General features: G+C 37.3%; 1 protein-coding gene across 2 annotated transcripts in view; it reads right to left on the bottom strand.

Moving 5' to 3' along the window:
• Positions 1-16,266, bottom strand: part of NWD2 (NACHT and WD repeat domain containing 2) — a 169,744-nt gene that overhangs the window by 72,886 nt on the left and 80,592 nt on the right. For both annotated transcript variants that reach the window (XM_087434173.1, XM_014784129.2), the window contains one exon: positions 5,276-5,392. In XM_087434173.1, coding sequence (XP_087290299.1) covers positions 5,276-5,392 — 117 coding nt within the window. The remainder of the gene's footprint in view (positions 1-5,275; positions 5,393-16,266) is intronic.

Below are 16,266 nucleotides of genomic sequence, written 5' to 3'. Positions count from 1 at the left end.
ACGAGGATGCTATATGGGCTTTGGCTCCCTGAGACTTCTGGGAATTGACAAAGCATACCATAGGCAGCATTCTCTTTGTCCTGACTCTAAGAAATGGTGACTGCTCCTCTGAATGTGAAGTCATAGAATCTCCTCTTACCTCTTTCTGTCAGTAGTAACTGGCACTCCCCTTACTGGGTGCATGGGCCTGGCTTGGCTCTGCTAGGGTAGGTTGCCAATGCCTCTCCCTTAGTAAATAATCTCCACATCATCCACACTGTAGACTGAGGGACTATATTGAGATACCGTCTGCATCCCCCCGAGTCCCACACACTCGGAGGCAGCCCCTCTAATGCTATAACTAAGCTTTTCAAACCCCAGTTCTTCAAGCCAGCAGAGCACTTGCTTTTATCAATGTCTGCCAAGAGGCAGGACTTCACTCAAGGTCCAGGGTCAATGCTCAAACTCCACAAGCAATTCTTTTGGCGTACTCTAAATTTGGAGGGATGACAAGAAGAAAACCCTCTCTCCACAAAAACATACATCATGAAGAGGGATGGGGATAAGACACTTAGCATTTACATGGACTCTGCTTTCTGCAAAAGGCAGTATTCTTCTCCTCACTTTCATAAGGATTTTTTATGGACTAAGTTGGTGGGGAAGATTCTGCTGAACTTTCCAGTTTGTGAGGGCTGAGGCAATTCTCTGCACTTGAAAGGAGAAGCAGATAGTGACTTTGGACTCAACCATGAGCTGTCCCTCTGTTAACCGCAGTCTTGGTCAAAATCCCTCCTTGGGAGCAGGGAAAGGTCTCACTAAGTAAATTCCAGAAAGTTCATATCTAGCAAATTAATATAAACTCTCTATATTTTATGATGTTTGTTAAGAATGAACTCAAAAACCCTTTAATATTTGACTTTAATATTTGTCTGAATCAAGTCTTACTACTTTCTACATTTAGACTATCATCAACATTTTCAAAGGGAAATTTTTCCAATATCACATAAATGTCCAGTATGAATAAAAACATTTTATTCTCATTCGAAAATAACCTACACCACAATTTAATAATAATAGTTGTGTAGTCCTGTATAGTTTACAAAGAACTCTCACATACATCATCGCATTTGGTTCCCACAACAAACCTCTGATATTTATTCAACATTTACTTTTAGTTTACTGTTACTATTTCCCCATTTTATCGATGTAATAATTAAAGCATGGTGAGGTTACTGACGTGTTCTGTCAGAACGAGGGCTCTAACTCAGGTTGTGAAATTAAAATTGAGTTTTTCCCACCGTATGTGCCTTTCTCTATACACATCTACAAATGCTGTTCTTCCTCAGTACAGATGATGTATTCTCAGGATGACATGTCTCCTGAGTTAATCCTCTGAGAGTGGAACGGGACACATGTCCAGGCACTTTACCCTATCACCCTGTCCTCCTTGTGACCAAAAGCATGTGCACAGACAGCTGCCTAGGATTAGCAGGCACAGTCTGTACATCCCTAGGACCTCAGGCCACATCCCAAAGGATGAGTTGTAGGAAATGAAGTCAAAAAGAGCCAAGTGCACACAACATTTAAGTCCAAATTGCCTTAGGGCCTCAATTCCCTGGGTACTTAAAATGAAAGCTTTGTTTGGGCCTGAATTTATTTGTATCTAACATAAGGGCTAATATCTGGGAAGCCTTTGAAGATATAAAAACATTTTTCCATTCAGCAATGGTGAATTTTCTCGCCAAAGACTTTAGTATTAGGGGAAGTCATATGCCATGCCTTGCAGCCCACGGGTGTCATCACAACTTCTAGGAACATCACAAGGAGCACTAGGCAAGGAAATGGGAGCTCAAAAGTGACACACAGACGCCCGCTGTTCCCACAGTTACAACAGGAAAGGCCATGAGAGACATATTTTTTACCATAAGCAGTGAAATAAGCCTTGCGTGACTTAGGATCACTGAGGTAAATAATCCTAGATCTACCCGTGGGGTTTCATGCTGGTTACCCTGAGTGTCAACATGTAACAAGGAGCAGACGGCAGGATAAATGATTTGTTTACAATCAGTAAAGTTGTTACTGATGTTTTACCAGTTAACCTTTACTCTCAGAACCTGCAAAAACGTGAAGACTCTTTCAATTATTCATTCCCCTATCAACAAACTGTTGGGATTAATGGCTATGGCTAATTTTAGTTTGTTTGGATATGATACTCTACAGGGTGATAAAAGGGGGAGAATATCTCCCTCATTCCTGAGTTTCTGAGGCTGGATCAGGAGAGAGCTATGGAGATCACAGCAATTGAGATTCCCCAGGGCACACCCATAGTGCTTTCTTCCTCCCAAATCTGGCTTTCTCAGCATGATGGAATTGGGTCTAACTTGTTTTCCAATGTTTGAGCCTCTTCTATAGCACCCTTGCCACAGTGGTTTATATTCTCTACTTTGATGATGATGCATCATCATCTTTGATGATGTACTCATTACAATTTGAGCCATGTGACCGCGTCTTTAGATAGCTTTGAAAGATAATAATAATGACTACAACAAATAACTAACACTTACTGTGAGTCACTATATGTGAGACACTATGAAATTGCCCTGTAATTTCATTTCATCCTCAGAATGACCCCAGGAGGTAGATAACTATTATCATCACCTCCATTTTACACTTAAGGAAACTAAGGCTCACAGTAGTAGGGAAACTCCTCCAATGTCACACAGCTATGAATGTCAGAACCCAGGGATATGTGACCCCAAAACTTGAAAGAAAGCTCTATCCTCCAACTTCTTCACCTGGAGCTGGAATCTGTCTCCTTGTAATTTCCATCCATTGATCCTAGTTCTAGCCTCTGAAGACCCACAGATAAAGCCTTAGTTCCTCTTCCACTATTAGCTCTTCAGACATCCAACATGGCTTTCAGGACTTTTTGCATTCTGTCCCAAGAACAGGAGGCTGTTTCCAGATGTCCATTTTTCAAGCCCCCTAAACTATGTATTTTTCTTGTTTGGGTTACTGCATTAGCTTTCTAATGGGTCTTCCTACTCTGCTAACTGTCCTACACGTGGCAGCCATGGTAGGCCTTGCAAGAGGTCAGATCACTTCAGCCCTCTGCTCAAAAATACTGTGTGGCTTCTCATGTCATTCGAAGTAAAAGTCAAAAGTTTATAACCAACTTCAAGATGATAAAGCCTCATGATCTGGCCTCCACTCCCACTCTCTCCCTTCTTACTCATACTGCTCCAGGCCTGCTTCCTGTTCTTGAAGATGCCAAGCATGTTCCCAACTCCTCTCGCTGGAATTCTCTGACCTAGGATATTGTAGGGGAGGAAGAAATTTTCCTCTACCCTTCTAGAGTCTTCTGCTGGTCTAAAAATTAAATTGATAAGAAACAGATAACAGGAGAAAATCAAACAAGTTTAATAACATGCATACATGGGAAAAACCCAGGAAAACTGAGTAACTCACCAAAATGGCTGAAGCCACCACCTTAAATACCATCTTCAGCTAAAGACAAAGGAGGATGTTGTGGGTAGTGGTTTGGGACTTCAAGGGGGAGAAAGGCAATTCACATGGAGACAGAAAAGCAAATGTTTGGTAAACAAATGTTTGCTACGCCTTGCAAAGACAATGGGACATGGAGAGGACTTTGATCAAATGGGCATTGCTAGGTTCCTCCCTGTCTACCACACCTAGTTCATATTATACGATAGTTATCTAATGGTGATAGCTCCTTCCTGGAACAGGCCTTCTACTTAAATTCTTATAGGCAGTTAGGGGGAAGGTCAAAGTTTCTTCCTGAGTCTTTTTTCCTTAAAAATTATCAAGCCAAAGAGACACATGTTAGGGTAGCAAGTTCTGCTCCCCTAAAATATCCACCTGGTTCTTTCCCATCTGTCTCCCCTCCAAAGTCACCTTATTGATAAGTGAGGCCTTCTCCAACTTACTCCACTGAAAATAACAAATCCCTCCCCTCACTGGTGTTCCCTCTCCTTCTTCCTTTCTGTATTTTTCTCCACAGCACTTATTGCCATCTGACTTGTTTATTTTACTTATTTCTTTGGTTTTTGCTTGTCCTCTCCCCTTACCCCTATATAAGAATGCAAGCTCCATGAGGGCAGAAAGTTTTATCTTCTTAGTTCAATTCTAAGGTCAAACCATAAGAAACTGGCCCATAAAATGACCATTTCATATGGGTCAACCTACCACACCACCCCTGGCACTAAGAGCAGCCCCTGGCACAGAGTAGCATTCAATAAGTAGTTGGTGAATAAATGAATAGTTTATCCATATACTGATACTAAAAATATTATAGAGCTTTTATGCACCTTATTATCCTCTGAAAGAACTTTAATATCAACTGGTCAGATTTCTGATATCATCTCTGTCTGTCTTCCTAATCCTATGTGTAGCTGAATATAGATGGATATGTAAATAAACATTAAAGACTCTTTTGTTGATACACTGAACCTAGCTTTTAACTGTATGCTATTTTCTTCATAGCATTCACTAGTAATTTTAACACCCACTGGCAGCCTCAGAACATCCTGTGTTGGAAGGTGAAACTTTCTTATCAATTGGTAGGATCTGTTTGATTCAAGACAGTGTGCTAATCTGTGCTTTCTTAAGCAAATTAAGGCAGTGATTTTGCAAAATCACCTGCACTAAGTGACCTACTTATCTTACTACCACGGAGCTTACACAAAGGAGTGGGTATTCTTCAGAAAATAATGACAAACTAATAATAACGGTCCACTTGAAAAATCTCTCAATTTGTAGCTTATAACGAGCATCTAGCTGAAAATCACTGCAAAAATAAATTTTTTAACAAGGTCTCATTTCCTATTGGCAGATTTGACATAGTATATTTGGTTTTACTTTAATAATGTTTCAGCCACTATGTTTAAAAAAAATGCCAGAAATTCTCATGTCAAGAAATAGAGAAACTATGATGGAATACATTATACAATATAAAAAAAATTAGGATAATTATTGAGAACCGACACCGAAATCCTTGTCATTGATCACAAGGTGTTGTGGAAATTGTTGTCAAACCCAAGTCATCCTTTCGATTACCATTTCAAATTATTCACCGTTAATTTGCAGTGCTTCTAACAGAAAGCTGAGGGTTTTGTTCTCACACATTGAGGACAAGGAGACAGTTAAAAATTTTTAAATAAATATAGAAAAGCAAGTATTTTTTTCTCCCATTTTAAAAGCCCCTTAATCACAAGTCAGCAAGAATTCTCACATTCATCTACAACTTAATATAAAGCATTAGTTTTTTTATACCCACAACAAAACATGGACCTGCAGAAGTTTTCAAACAATCCTCCAGCAGCTTCATGCGGGTCTTCTGGAGCTCTGGGTTGTCCCATTCATCTTCATCAACTCCCCAGTACAGATCTATGACCTGGGAACCAACGGATGAGGCAGCATTAATTCACCTGTGAGAAAATTTAATTTACCTGTGGGCTTTATTCTTATTCACAATCCTGAGCTAATGTGACTTGTAACTTTTCTCTTTGCAGCATGTTTTCCCTTAGAGAGGGAAAATGATATTTAAGATCCAGCTAAAGATATATTTTTTTTATCCCATGACGGGTTGGGGATGAACATTATAATTTCTTCTTTTGTTCCTGATTATACTGTTGACATGAGCCCAGAGAAAATGAAATGTTAAATGTCAAAGACTTTGCAGTGCAGGCTTTCATTATACTGAAATGGTAACAGGATTTCAAAAAAATGTCTGAAAGCAGCTGGGATACGGTTACCACATTATTTGAGACAATTAAATAACAGTGTGTGATGTTGTTATATGTCTTCATAAGAGAAGGGAAAACCACAATAGGCATTAACATATGCTGACCTGAAGTTAAATATTGACATTTCTTTAAAAAAAAGGCAAGAAAAAGAAACCAAAAAACCCTGTTATTATCATGCTTTATCCCATGGGGACAGACATTTTGTTTATGTCTGTTTTATCTGTAAGCAGTTTGGCTTTCATCAATATATATCTGAAAAATATGTATTGGAAAACAACGAAAGGTATGCCTTACTGAGAAGCGAGGATAATAGGCTCCTCTATCTCCTTACTTCAAAGCTATGAGGGAAGATTCTGAGAGTCTGTAAAAACTCTCACAAGTACACTCTGAAAAATTTGCTGTGGAGAGCAGTCCCTTTACTCAACTGCTATCTACATAAGGTAAATGTTTCCATTTGTAGCTTTGAAGATTTCTTCTTTTCCTTTCCTTGTTTCCCACAAATAGAAAAAAGAAGCTCCGTTCCTTACTGGCTATTTGCAAGGCATTCAGTGAGATGGAAGCACAGAGCACAGGTCCTCCATTGTGCCCCAAGCAGATCCCAGACACTCTGTGTATTTCCCGTCTCTCGGTCGTGGCCCCACATGGGTGTGTTTGTACCAGATCTTTGTCTATCTGCATTTGAGTTTTTAGATAGCTGATAGAGATATAATAGCTTCTTTAAAAAATATCCCCATGGCCCAATCCAGGAGCTTTATCATATATGAAATTGTCAGCACCAATTTTGAGGTTCTTCCCTTTAATCTACCTTAAAAGGTTTAATTACAATATTAAGGTCGGGGACATGAGATTATAATTTTGCTGTTCAATATGAGACCCTTTAGCTGTGGCTTTTTAAAATTAAATATAAACTAATTACAATTAAAAACTCAGTTCTTCAAGTGCTCGACAGCCACATGTGGCTACTGACTCCCATGTTGGAAGGCACAGATACAGAATCCTTCACCATCACAGAAAGTTTAATTGGACAGAACTATAAATTACTGAGCCTCATATACTGAAATCATTAGAAGAAGACATTTTCAGCCATCTGCCAACACACTGTCAAAATAAAAACACAAATCTACTGCAACGTGAATGGTAACTCTTAGTTGTGCCATGCATAAACTAACAATCATACACAAAGCCTGGACTCCATCCTTCTGGCTGACGCGGTTTGGATATATCTGAGGAGAGGTGTGATTTAGAACAAATGAAGAGAAACAGAAATGGTGAATATGAAGGTTAATATAACAAAAGCTATTAATATATACCTACTCCTCTTCTCTCATCTTCTTTAAACAACATAAAATCATACAAAGTAATAATTATAACAATATGTCATTGAATTTGTAACATATATAACAACAACAGCACAAAAAGAGAGAAAAGGGAACAGAGCTATATAGGAGAAATCTGTCTATAGCTCACTAGAATTAAGTTACTATAAATTGTAAGTAGATTCCTTTAAGTTAAGATGTATATGCCTTAAAATAACTACAAAGAAAATAACTAAAAAAATAGTTTAAAAAATCATTAAAAGAATTATAATGTTACAGCAGAAAATATTCACTTAATACAAAGCAAAGAAGTAAAAGAGAAATAGAGGAACACAAAAGACATAAGGCATACAGAAAAAAAGTAACATGGCAGATGTAAATCCAACTATAATGATAATACCATTAAATGTGAATGGATTAAACAATCCAATCAAAGGCAGAGATTGTCAGACTGGATAAAAACAAGATTCAACTATATGCAGTCTATAGGAGACACACTTTAGATTCAAATAGGTTGAAAGTAAAAGGATGGAAAAAGATACATCATGCAAACAACAACCATAAGAAAGCTCACGTGGCTATACTAATAGCAAACAAAAGAAATTTTAAGACATAAAATGTAACTAGAGATAAAGAAGGACATTTTTTAATGATAAAAGGGTCAATCAGGAGGATATAACAATTATAAATGTATATGCCACTAACAACAGAGCCTTAAAATACATGAAGCACAAACTGACAGAAAGGAAGGAAGAAATAGACAATTCAACTGTAATAGTTGGAGACTTGACTATCTCACATTCAATAATTAGAAAAATGACTAGAAAGAAGATCAACAAGAAACTAAAGACTGGAACAATACTATAAACCAACTAGATCTAACATATCTGTAGAGCAATCTACTCAACAACAACAGAATATACATTCTTCTCAAGTACTCATATAACATTCTCCAGGATGGAACATATATTAGATCATAAAACAAGCCTCAACTGGGGCCAGCCTGGTGGTGTAATGGTTAAGTTTGCGCACTCCACTTTGGCAGCCCGGGGTTCGCAGGTTCAGATCGCGGGCATGGACACGTGCACTGCTTATCAAGCCATGCTGTGGCAGTGTCCCATATAAAGTAGAGGAAGACAGGCGTGGATGTTAGCCCAGGGTCAATCTTCCTCAGCAAAAAAGAGGAGGATTGGCAACAGATGTTAGCTAAAGGCTAATCTTCCTCACACACACACACACAACCAAAAAACCAAAAAAACAAAAAAAGAAAAACAAGCCTCAATAAACTTAAATGGATTTAAATCATATAAAGTATGTTCTCTGAACACAATGCAATGACATTAGAAATCAATAATAGAAATTTGTGAAATTCACAATTATATGGAAATTAACATACTCCTAAATAACCAATGAGTCAAAGAAGAAATCATGTGGGAAATTAAAAAATACTTTGAGATGAATGAAAAAACTTATGGGATGCAGTTAAAGTAGTACTTAGAGGCAAATTTATAGCTATGAATACCTATATTAAAAAGGAAGAAAGATCTCAAATCAATAATATAACTTTCTATCTTAAGACAACAGAAAAAGAAGAGCAAGCTAAAGCATGCATAAAGAAATAATACATTACAATGAAAATTAATGAAACAGAGAATAGAAAAACAATAGAGAAAAATCAATGAAACCAAAAGATGGTTCTTTGAAGAGATCAACAAAATGGACAAAACTTTAGCTGGACTGACAAAAAAAGGGAAAAAGTTCCAAATTACTAAAATCAGGAGTGAAAGAAAGGCCATTACTACTGACCTTACAGAAATAAAAAGAATTATTAGAGAATACTATAAACAACTATATGCAAATGAAATAGACTACTTAGATGAAATGGACAAATTTCTAGAGACAAGTTACATAAATTGATTCAAGACAAAACAGAAAATGTGAAGACATTTTCAACAAGAAATTAAATAGCAATTAAATAAAAACTGCACAAAAAGAAAAGTCTGGGTACAGATGGATGCACTGGTGAAATCTATCAAAAATTTAAAGAAGTATTAATACCAATTCTTCATCATCTTCCAAAAATTAGAAGAGGTGAGAACACTTCCCAATTTATTCCATGAGACCAATATGATACTGGTACCAAAGCCAGACAAAAATATCCCAAGGAAACTAAAGCGCAATATCTCTTATAAAACAAACATCCTTAACAAAATATTAGAAAACCTAGTCCAGCAGCACATCAAAAGGAGTATACAACACAACTAGGTGGGATTTATCAGGAATGCAAGGTTGGTTTAGCATCAGAAAATCAACTAATGTTATATAATATATATCAACAGAACAAAGGACAAAAGCCACATGACCAATCTCCACAGAGAAAAAACATTTGACAAAATCCAACACCTTTTCATGGTAAAAACACTCAACAAACTAGGAATATAAATTAACTTCCTCAACCTGAATAAAGGACATGTATGAAAAAACTACATCTAACATCATATATTTTAATGAAGACAGACTGTTCCCCCTATGATTAGGAACAAGAGAAGGATATCCACTCTCACCACTTCTATTCAACACTGGACTGGAGGTTCCAGCCAGGGCAATTAGGCAAGAAAAAGAAATAAAATGCATCAAGATAGGAAAGGAAGAAGTAGATCTATCTTTATTCATAGATCATATGATCTTGTATATTGAAAATCCTAAGGAAACCACTAAAAAACTGTTGGAACTAATGAGTTGAGCAAGGTTGTAGGATACTTCTACACACTAGCAATGCACAATCTAAGATGAAATCAAGGAAACAATTCCATTTAAAACAGCATCAGAGAGAATTAAAAACTTATGAATAAATTTAACAAAAGAAATGCAAAATTTATACCCTGAAAATTACAAAACACCATTGAAAAAAATTTTAAAAGATCTGAATAAATTGAAAGACATCCCATGTAAAGGGATTGGGAGACTTATTATTGTTAAGATGGCAATACTCCTCAAATTAATCTACAGATTCAACGCAATCACTATAAAACTCCCAGCTGGCTTAGTTACAGAAATTGACAAGCTGATCCTAAAACTCACATGGAAATTGAAGAGACCTAGAATAGCCAAAACAATCTTGTAAAAGAAGAACAAAATTGGAGGACTCACACTTTGAGATTTCAAACTTACTACAAAGCTACAATAATTAAGAGAGTGTGGTACTGGCATAAAGATATTCAATAGAATAAAATTGAGAATCCAGAAATAAATCCTCACACTTAAGGTTAACTGATTTCAACACGGGTGCCAAAACAATTCAATGAGAAATGAATAGTATTTTCAACAAATGGTATCAGAACAACTGAATATCCACATGCAAAAGAACAAAGTTTAACTCCTACCTCATAACACATAGAAAAATACTCAAAATAGATCATAGACATAAATTTAAGAGTTAAAACTATAAAACTCTAGTTTTATAGAAAACATAGGGGTAAATCTTTGTGACCTTAGATTTGACAATGGTTTCTTAGATATGACAGCAAAGTACAAGTAACCAAAGAAAAAACAGATAAATTGGACTTACTCAAAATTAAAATATTTTGTGCTTCAAAAGACACTATCAAGGGCCCGGCCTGCTGGCGCAGTGGTTAAGTGCGCATGCTCCGCTGTGGCGGCCTGGGGTTCGGATCCCAGGCACACACCTACGCACCGCTTATCAAGCCATGCTGTGGCGGCATCCCATATAAAGTGGAGGAAGATGGGCACGGATGTTAGCCCAGGGCCAGTCTTCCTCAGCAAAAAGAGGAGGATTGGTGACAGATATTAGCTCAGGGCTGATCTTCCTCACAAAAAAAAAAACAAGAAGACTATCAAGAAAGTGAAGAGCACCCACAGAATGGAAGAAAATATTTGCAAATCATATTTGATAAGGTATTTGTATCTAGAATATATAAGGAACTCCTATAACTGAATAATAAGATAAATAACCCAACTAAAAATGGACAAAAGATCTGAGTAGACATTTCTTTACAAACATTACACAGATTGCCAAAAAACACATGAAAAGATGCTCAGTATCATTAGTCATCAGGGAAAACCAAATCAAAACCACAATGAGATAACATTTCTCATGCACTGATTTAGCTATAATCAAAAAGACTGATAATAACAAGTGTTGACGAGGATGTGGTGCAATTAGAAACCTCATACATTGCTGCTGGGAATATAAAATGGTATATCCACTTTGGAAAACAGTCTGACAGTTCCTCAAATGATTAAACATACAATTACCACATGATTCAGCAATTCTCCTAGGTATATACCCAAGAGAAATGAAGACATATGTCCACACAAAAACTTGTACATGAATGTTTGCAGCAGCATTATTCATAATAGCCAAAAAGTGGGAACAATCCAAATGTCCATCAAGTGATCAATGGATAAATAAAATGTGGTACATCCATACAATGGAATATTATTTGGCAATAAAAAGTAATGAAATACTGATACATGCTACAACATGGATCAGCCTTGAAAACATTATCCTAAGTGAAAGAAGCCATTCACAAAAGACCACCTCTTGTTTGATTCCATTTACATGAAATGTCTAGAACAGGCAAATCTACAGAGAAAAAAAAAATTAGTGGTTGCCTATGGCTGAGAGGGAGGAGAATAGGGAATTTAGGGAGTGATAGCTAAAGGGCACAGGATTCATTTTTGAGGTGATGAAAATGTTCTAAAACGGATTTTGGTAATGCTTATACAACTGTGAATATACTAAAAACACATTAAATCGGACACTTCAAATGTGCGAAGTTTATGCTATGTGAATTGAATTATACCTCAATGATACTTTGCACATCTAGTTTGTACTGTGATTTTCTACCGGTCTTACATCCCCCACTCATAGTAGAATTGAGTGCAAGAACAGTGTAAATTTAATACAAGCACTAGTCTATTACGAGCTAAGATCTAACTAATACAATAGATCTAACTAAATCTAACAATAAGATCTAACTAAATACACGTGGACCAAACAACCAGGGTGAAAGTCAAAACAAGGCTTTCACTTAGATTTTTAAATGGAAGCCTAAGTGTCACATGATTTATCTGCTACCTATGGGAGTCTTTACTAATAGTTTTTCTATCTGTTATTTCCTTAAAGTTTGGCCACCGCTGCCCTCATCCAGGCCTTCGTAACGCCACGTCTCCTTACTTCAGTAGCTTTGTTTAAATATTCTCCTGCTTCCAGCTTTTCTCCCTTAAATTGTTCTTTCTCAAATGTCTTTATGGGCAGAAAATGATGAAAAGAGATAAAATCAAGCAACTGTGAAGACAGGGAGGAAATAAATAAATGAAACATCTAACTTACGCAACACAAAACATCATTTTGGGCCAAGAGATATGCCATATATCCACCTGATCGATAATTGGCAAAAAGCAGTTGGAACTCAAAGTGCTCAACAAGACAAGATTTATGATAAACTTAAAAAAATTAAGTTTAGCTTTTGGCCTAACGTCCAGGCACTGCAGACACTGGAATCTAATTTACTATTTATTGGAATACTAACTTGTTGACAGCACATTTTATGTGCCTTATTTCATCATTAAGTATAAAAGCTCAAGAAAGTAATTTGATTTTATCTTTTTTTACTTAAAACCATCTAACTTGTTTTAAAATATTCTTAGGGAACCTAATTTATCATGCTTATTATAATGTGCTGAACTGGACTGAAAACAAAAAGTCAGCAAATAAAATCCCTACCAAATTTTACCACTTGAAATCAGACATAATGACTTAAATACGAAGATTATCAAACAATAAAACAACCTGTAAGAAACAAATAATAACCTCATGCTTTACCAAAAAAATCCCCAAATCTGAATTCATAATGGATTCATATTATAATTTCTTCAGAAAGAGAATCTGAATTTAAATATTTTCCTTCTCAATTTTCCCATGCCATATGATACTATCTGAATGCAAAACAAAAAATTTAACTACAGAGACAATATGCCTGATTTTGTTTTTGAACAAGCACAGTACTGAAATGAAGGCTGCTCCTCAAAGCTATTATAATGGGAGGGGGATACAAACTCATTCCAATCATTCTGCCATTACTCTGGGCATTTCCTCTGTAGGAATTATCTCATTTTGTACTGAAAAAAACTCTTGTCACTTTATAGCTGGAGTTAGTTTTTATTAGAAATGGTATTTCTCCAGTCTTACTTGGCCTTTACGTTTAGAAGACATAGCTTTGGAAAGACCTTTACCTCTTTTAAAAAATCAAATCTATTCTTAAAGAGATTAACATCTGCCACCACTAAAAAATATTCAAAAGAACACAGAGCAGGTTCACAAAGTTCTGAACAAGGACACCATTATTGTGCTATGGATATAACTTTCAAGGTCAATACAGAGGTGAAGACAGCACTCATTTGAATTTGTTTTAGTAGTTGTGTTCTGTTACTAGAATGTTCATCTCACAGGAGAAGGTAAGCAGGGAGGAGTCAAACTTCAAACTGGGTTTGTCAGATACTGTTTACCAGTGATGAGTTATGGTTTATAGATATGGAAATTCTCACTCTGATTAGAATGACTTTCCCCAGATGCATGGGATATAAGAAAAAAAAAAAACAAACCTCTTCAGGTCCATATCATTCACGGCCACACTTTTACTAGAACTAATGCAAATACTGACTTTAGGTCACTTGCAATTATTCTCTTGGTCATGAGATATATGACTAAGATATATGGGTACATGAGTAAGACATTTTCCCCAGACATTTCTGGGAAAATTAGGTCTTAATTCAAGCCCAGGAAGGACTGGCTGGCCCCAGTGGTCATACACAATCACCAGAAAGAAAGAGGGTCCAACAGTATGACGTAGGATGATGCTTCATCTCAAACCTCATGAAGACAACTAACTGCTCAGACCTCATGACTGTGTCTTGGGAGATTTAGCCTCTGGACAGCCCTACCAGTTAGGATGTGATGGTAAGGAAGAACTCAACCATGAATAAGGCAGGACCTCTGACTATTAAGGCTTTTAACGAACATGGAGACAGAGAGTACTAGGAGTTGTTGGAGCCAGAGCAGGAGCCGCAAGCCAGAAGCCACTGTGCTTGTGTTAAGAATAAGCTGGAGAAGCTCACTCCATGAAGGAACCGTAGCCAGGCTGCAACTGGTACCAGCCTCCTTCAGTGGCAGGACGCCCGACCACAAGTGTGTGCCTCAGGGAGAAACCCAAAGCTGGCTCTGTTTGTATCACTGGGATCTCAGCAACCACTGTTATCAGAGTGACCCTCTGAGTGTACCTGTGCCTGTATTACTGCGGCTCCCTAAATTATCTCTTTGCTTCCATTCTTGCTCCTTCTAATCCCCTCACTACACTGCAGGCAGAGGGATCTTTTTAAAACACACATCTGATCACCATAGCTAAGATTTATTTTTTACTCTACCAGACACTACATAATTTATTTACTCCTTACACAAACTTATGAACCAGACAGAAATATTATCCCTGTTTTATAGATGAAAAAGCTGAGGCACAGAGAAGTAATATGCCCAAAGTCACACAGGCAGCAAGTAGTAGAGGTAGGATTTGAACCTGGGCTGTTAACATTTTACAGTGCTTTCCATGCTTAAGGTTCCCATCACCCTGAAGATAGTACCTAGAATCTATGACCTGATTTATGAGATCCTCCATGATCTAGTCCCTGCCCAACTCTCCAATCTCATTTCATATCATGTTCTCCCTCCTGTTCATGCTCTAGCTATATACTCTTCACACACGTGTCTGCACGTGTGTAAGTATATATTGAAACATACATATATTTATACATGCACATGTATTTACATACTTATATCTATATAAATTTTCCTGAATGTGTGAATATAAGAGGCTTTTGGTGCGCTGATTAAAAGCATAGACACTGGAGTCAAACTGCCTTCGTTCGAATCCTGCTACTTATTAGCTGTGGGATCTCTAGCAGTTATTTACTTCTGATTTCTAAGTAACCTCATTTAATAAAATGGAGAAGACGGAATTTAGCTCCTAGGCTCATAGCAAAGATTAAACAAGTTAATGTATACATAGCACTTAGAATAAGTGCCTGGCAGGCAGCAAGCACTAGACAATGTTCAAGTTCTTTCCCAAATTTGCCTATAAAACTATGTTCCTTCTGCCTGAAATATTCTTCTTTTTAACCTGGCTAGCTCCATCTACCATCCTTCAAGGTTCAGCTTAGATGTCAGCTCCTCAGTAGGCCTTCCTGATACCTCTAGGTTCGATCAGGCCCCCTCATTGTGCTTGCCCAGAGCACCCTGTGCTTCCTTTGCAGCAAGCATCACCCTGGTCACTGTTGTCTATGACTGCATTGTCTGTGAGACTGTAAACTCCATGAGGGTAGGGACTATGTTTGTTTTCAACACTACAGTATCCACTGCACCCATAAATCTGCCTGGTGCAAAGCAGAGGCTCAAAAAATGTCTGTGAATAAATGAATGAAGCCCATGGGACCAAGCATCTTAATCCGCCCCTGGGGATTGGGGGTAGACATCAGTGAGGAAGTAAGACAGGAGTCTGAACTTGAAGGATACATGCATAAGAGATTGTTCTTCGCAGAGAGTAAGAAGGACTTCTAGATAGAATAGCACTGCAAACACAGAAATGTGACACGCCTGCACATATAGAGATGGTAAGGTCATAGCATCATAACTTTTGGGAGCTGAAAGGAAACAAAGATCAGGTAGAAGAAACACTGTGCTTTATAGATAAGAAAACTGAGTTTAAGTTACTTTTCCAATGGTTTATAATTAATTATTGACAAAGCAGGCCTCTTACATGAGTGCTCTCTTTACTGTGCAAAGACTTGTTAAAGGTCTCCTCTCCCTCCTATAAGAAATAAACAATAAGGATGGAAAGAAATAAGTGCCTTATGTTCAGAATTTCAGAAAGGCTTCATGGTGACTGTACCCAATTGGGACACTTAAATGTCACCTGCAAATGAGGATCTCTCATTCTGTTTATTGAAGAACTAATCTTCTTGGGTGATTTCCAGTGTTGGGGTAATCAGCCACAATTTAGCAGAACTAAATGTTCAGCAAAGTACAGCTCCCACAGTAAATTTTGGAGCTCCCCACAATGCCACTGCTCTATATTTAGGAGCAACATTAGGTAGAAGATTGTCTACGCACACAAAGGAGGAACAATAATACT

The sequence above is a fragment of the Ceratotherium simum genome, chromosome 8, assembly GCF_057802395.1.
Source record: "Ceratotherium simum simum isolate JZ-2026a chromosome 8, ASM5780239v1, whole genome shotgun sequence".
Classification (NCBI taxonomy): domain Eukaryota; kingdom Metazoa; phylum Chordata; class Mammalia; order Perissodactyla; family Rhinocerotidae; genus Ceratotherium; species Ceratotherium simum.
The sequence above is the reverse complement of the archived record's forward strand: the minus strand, read 5'-3'. Positions and strand labels throughout refer to the sequence as shown.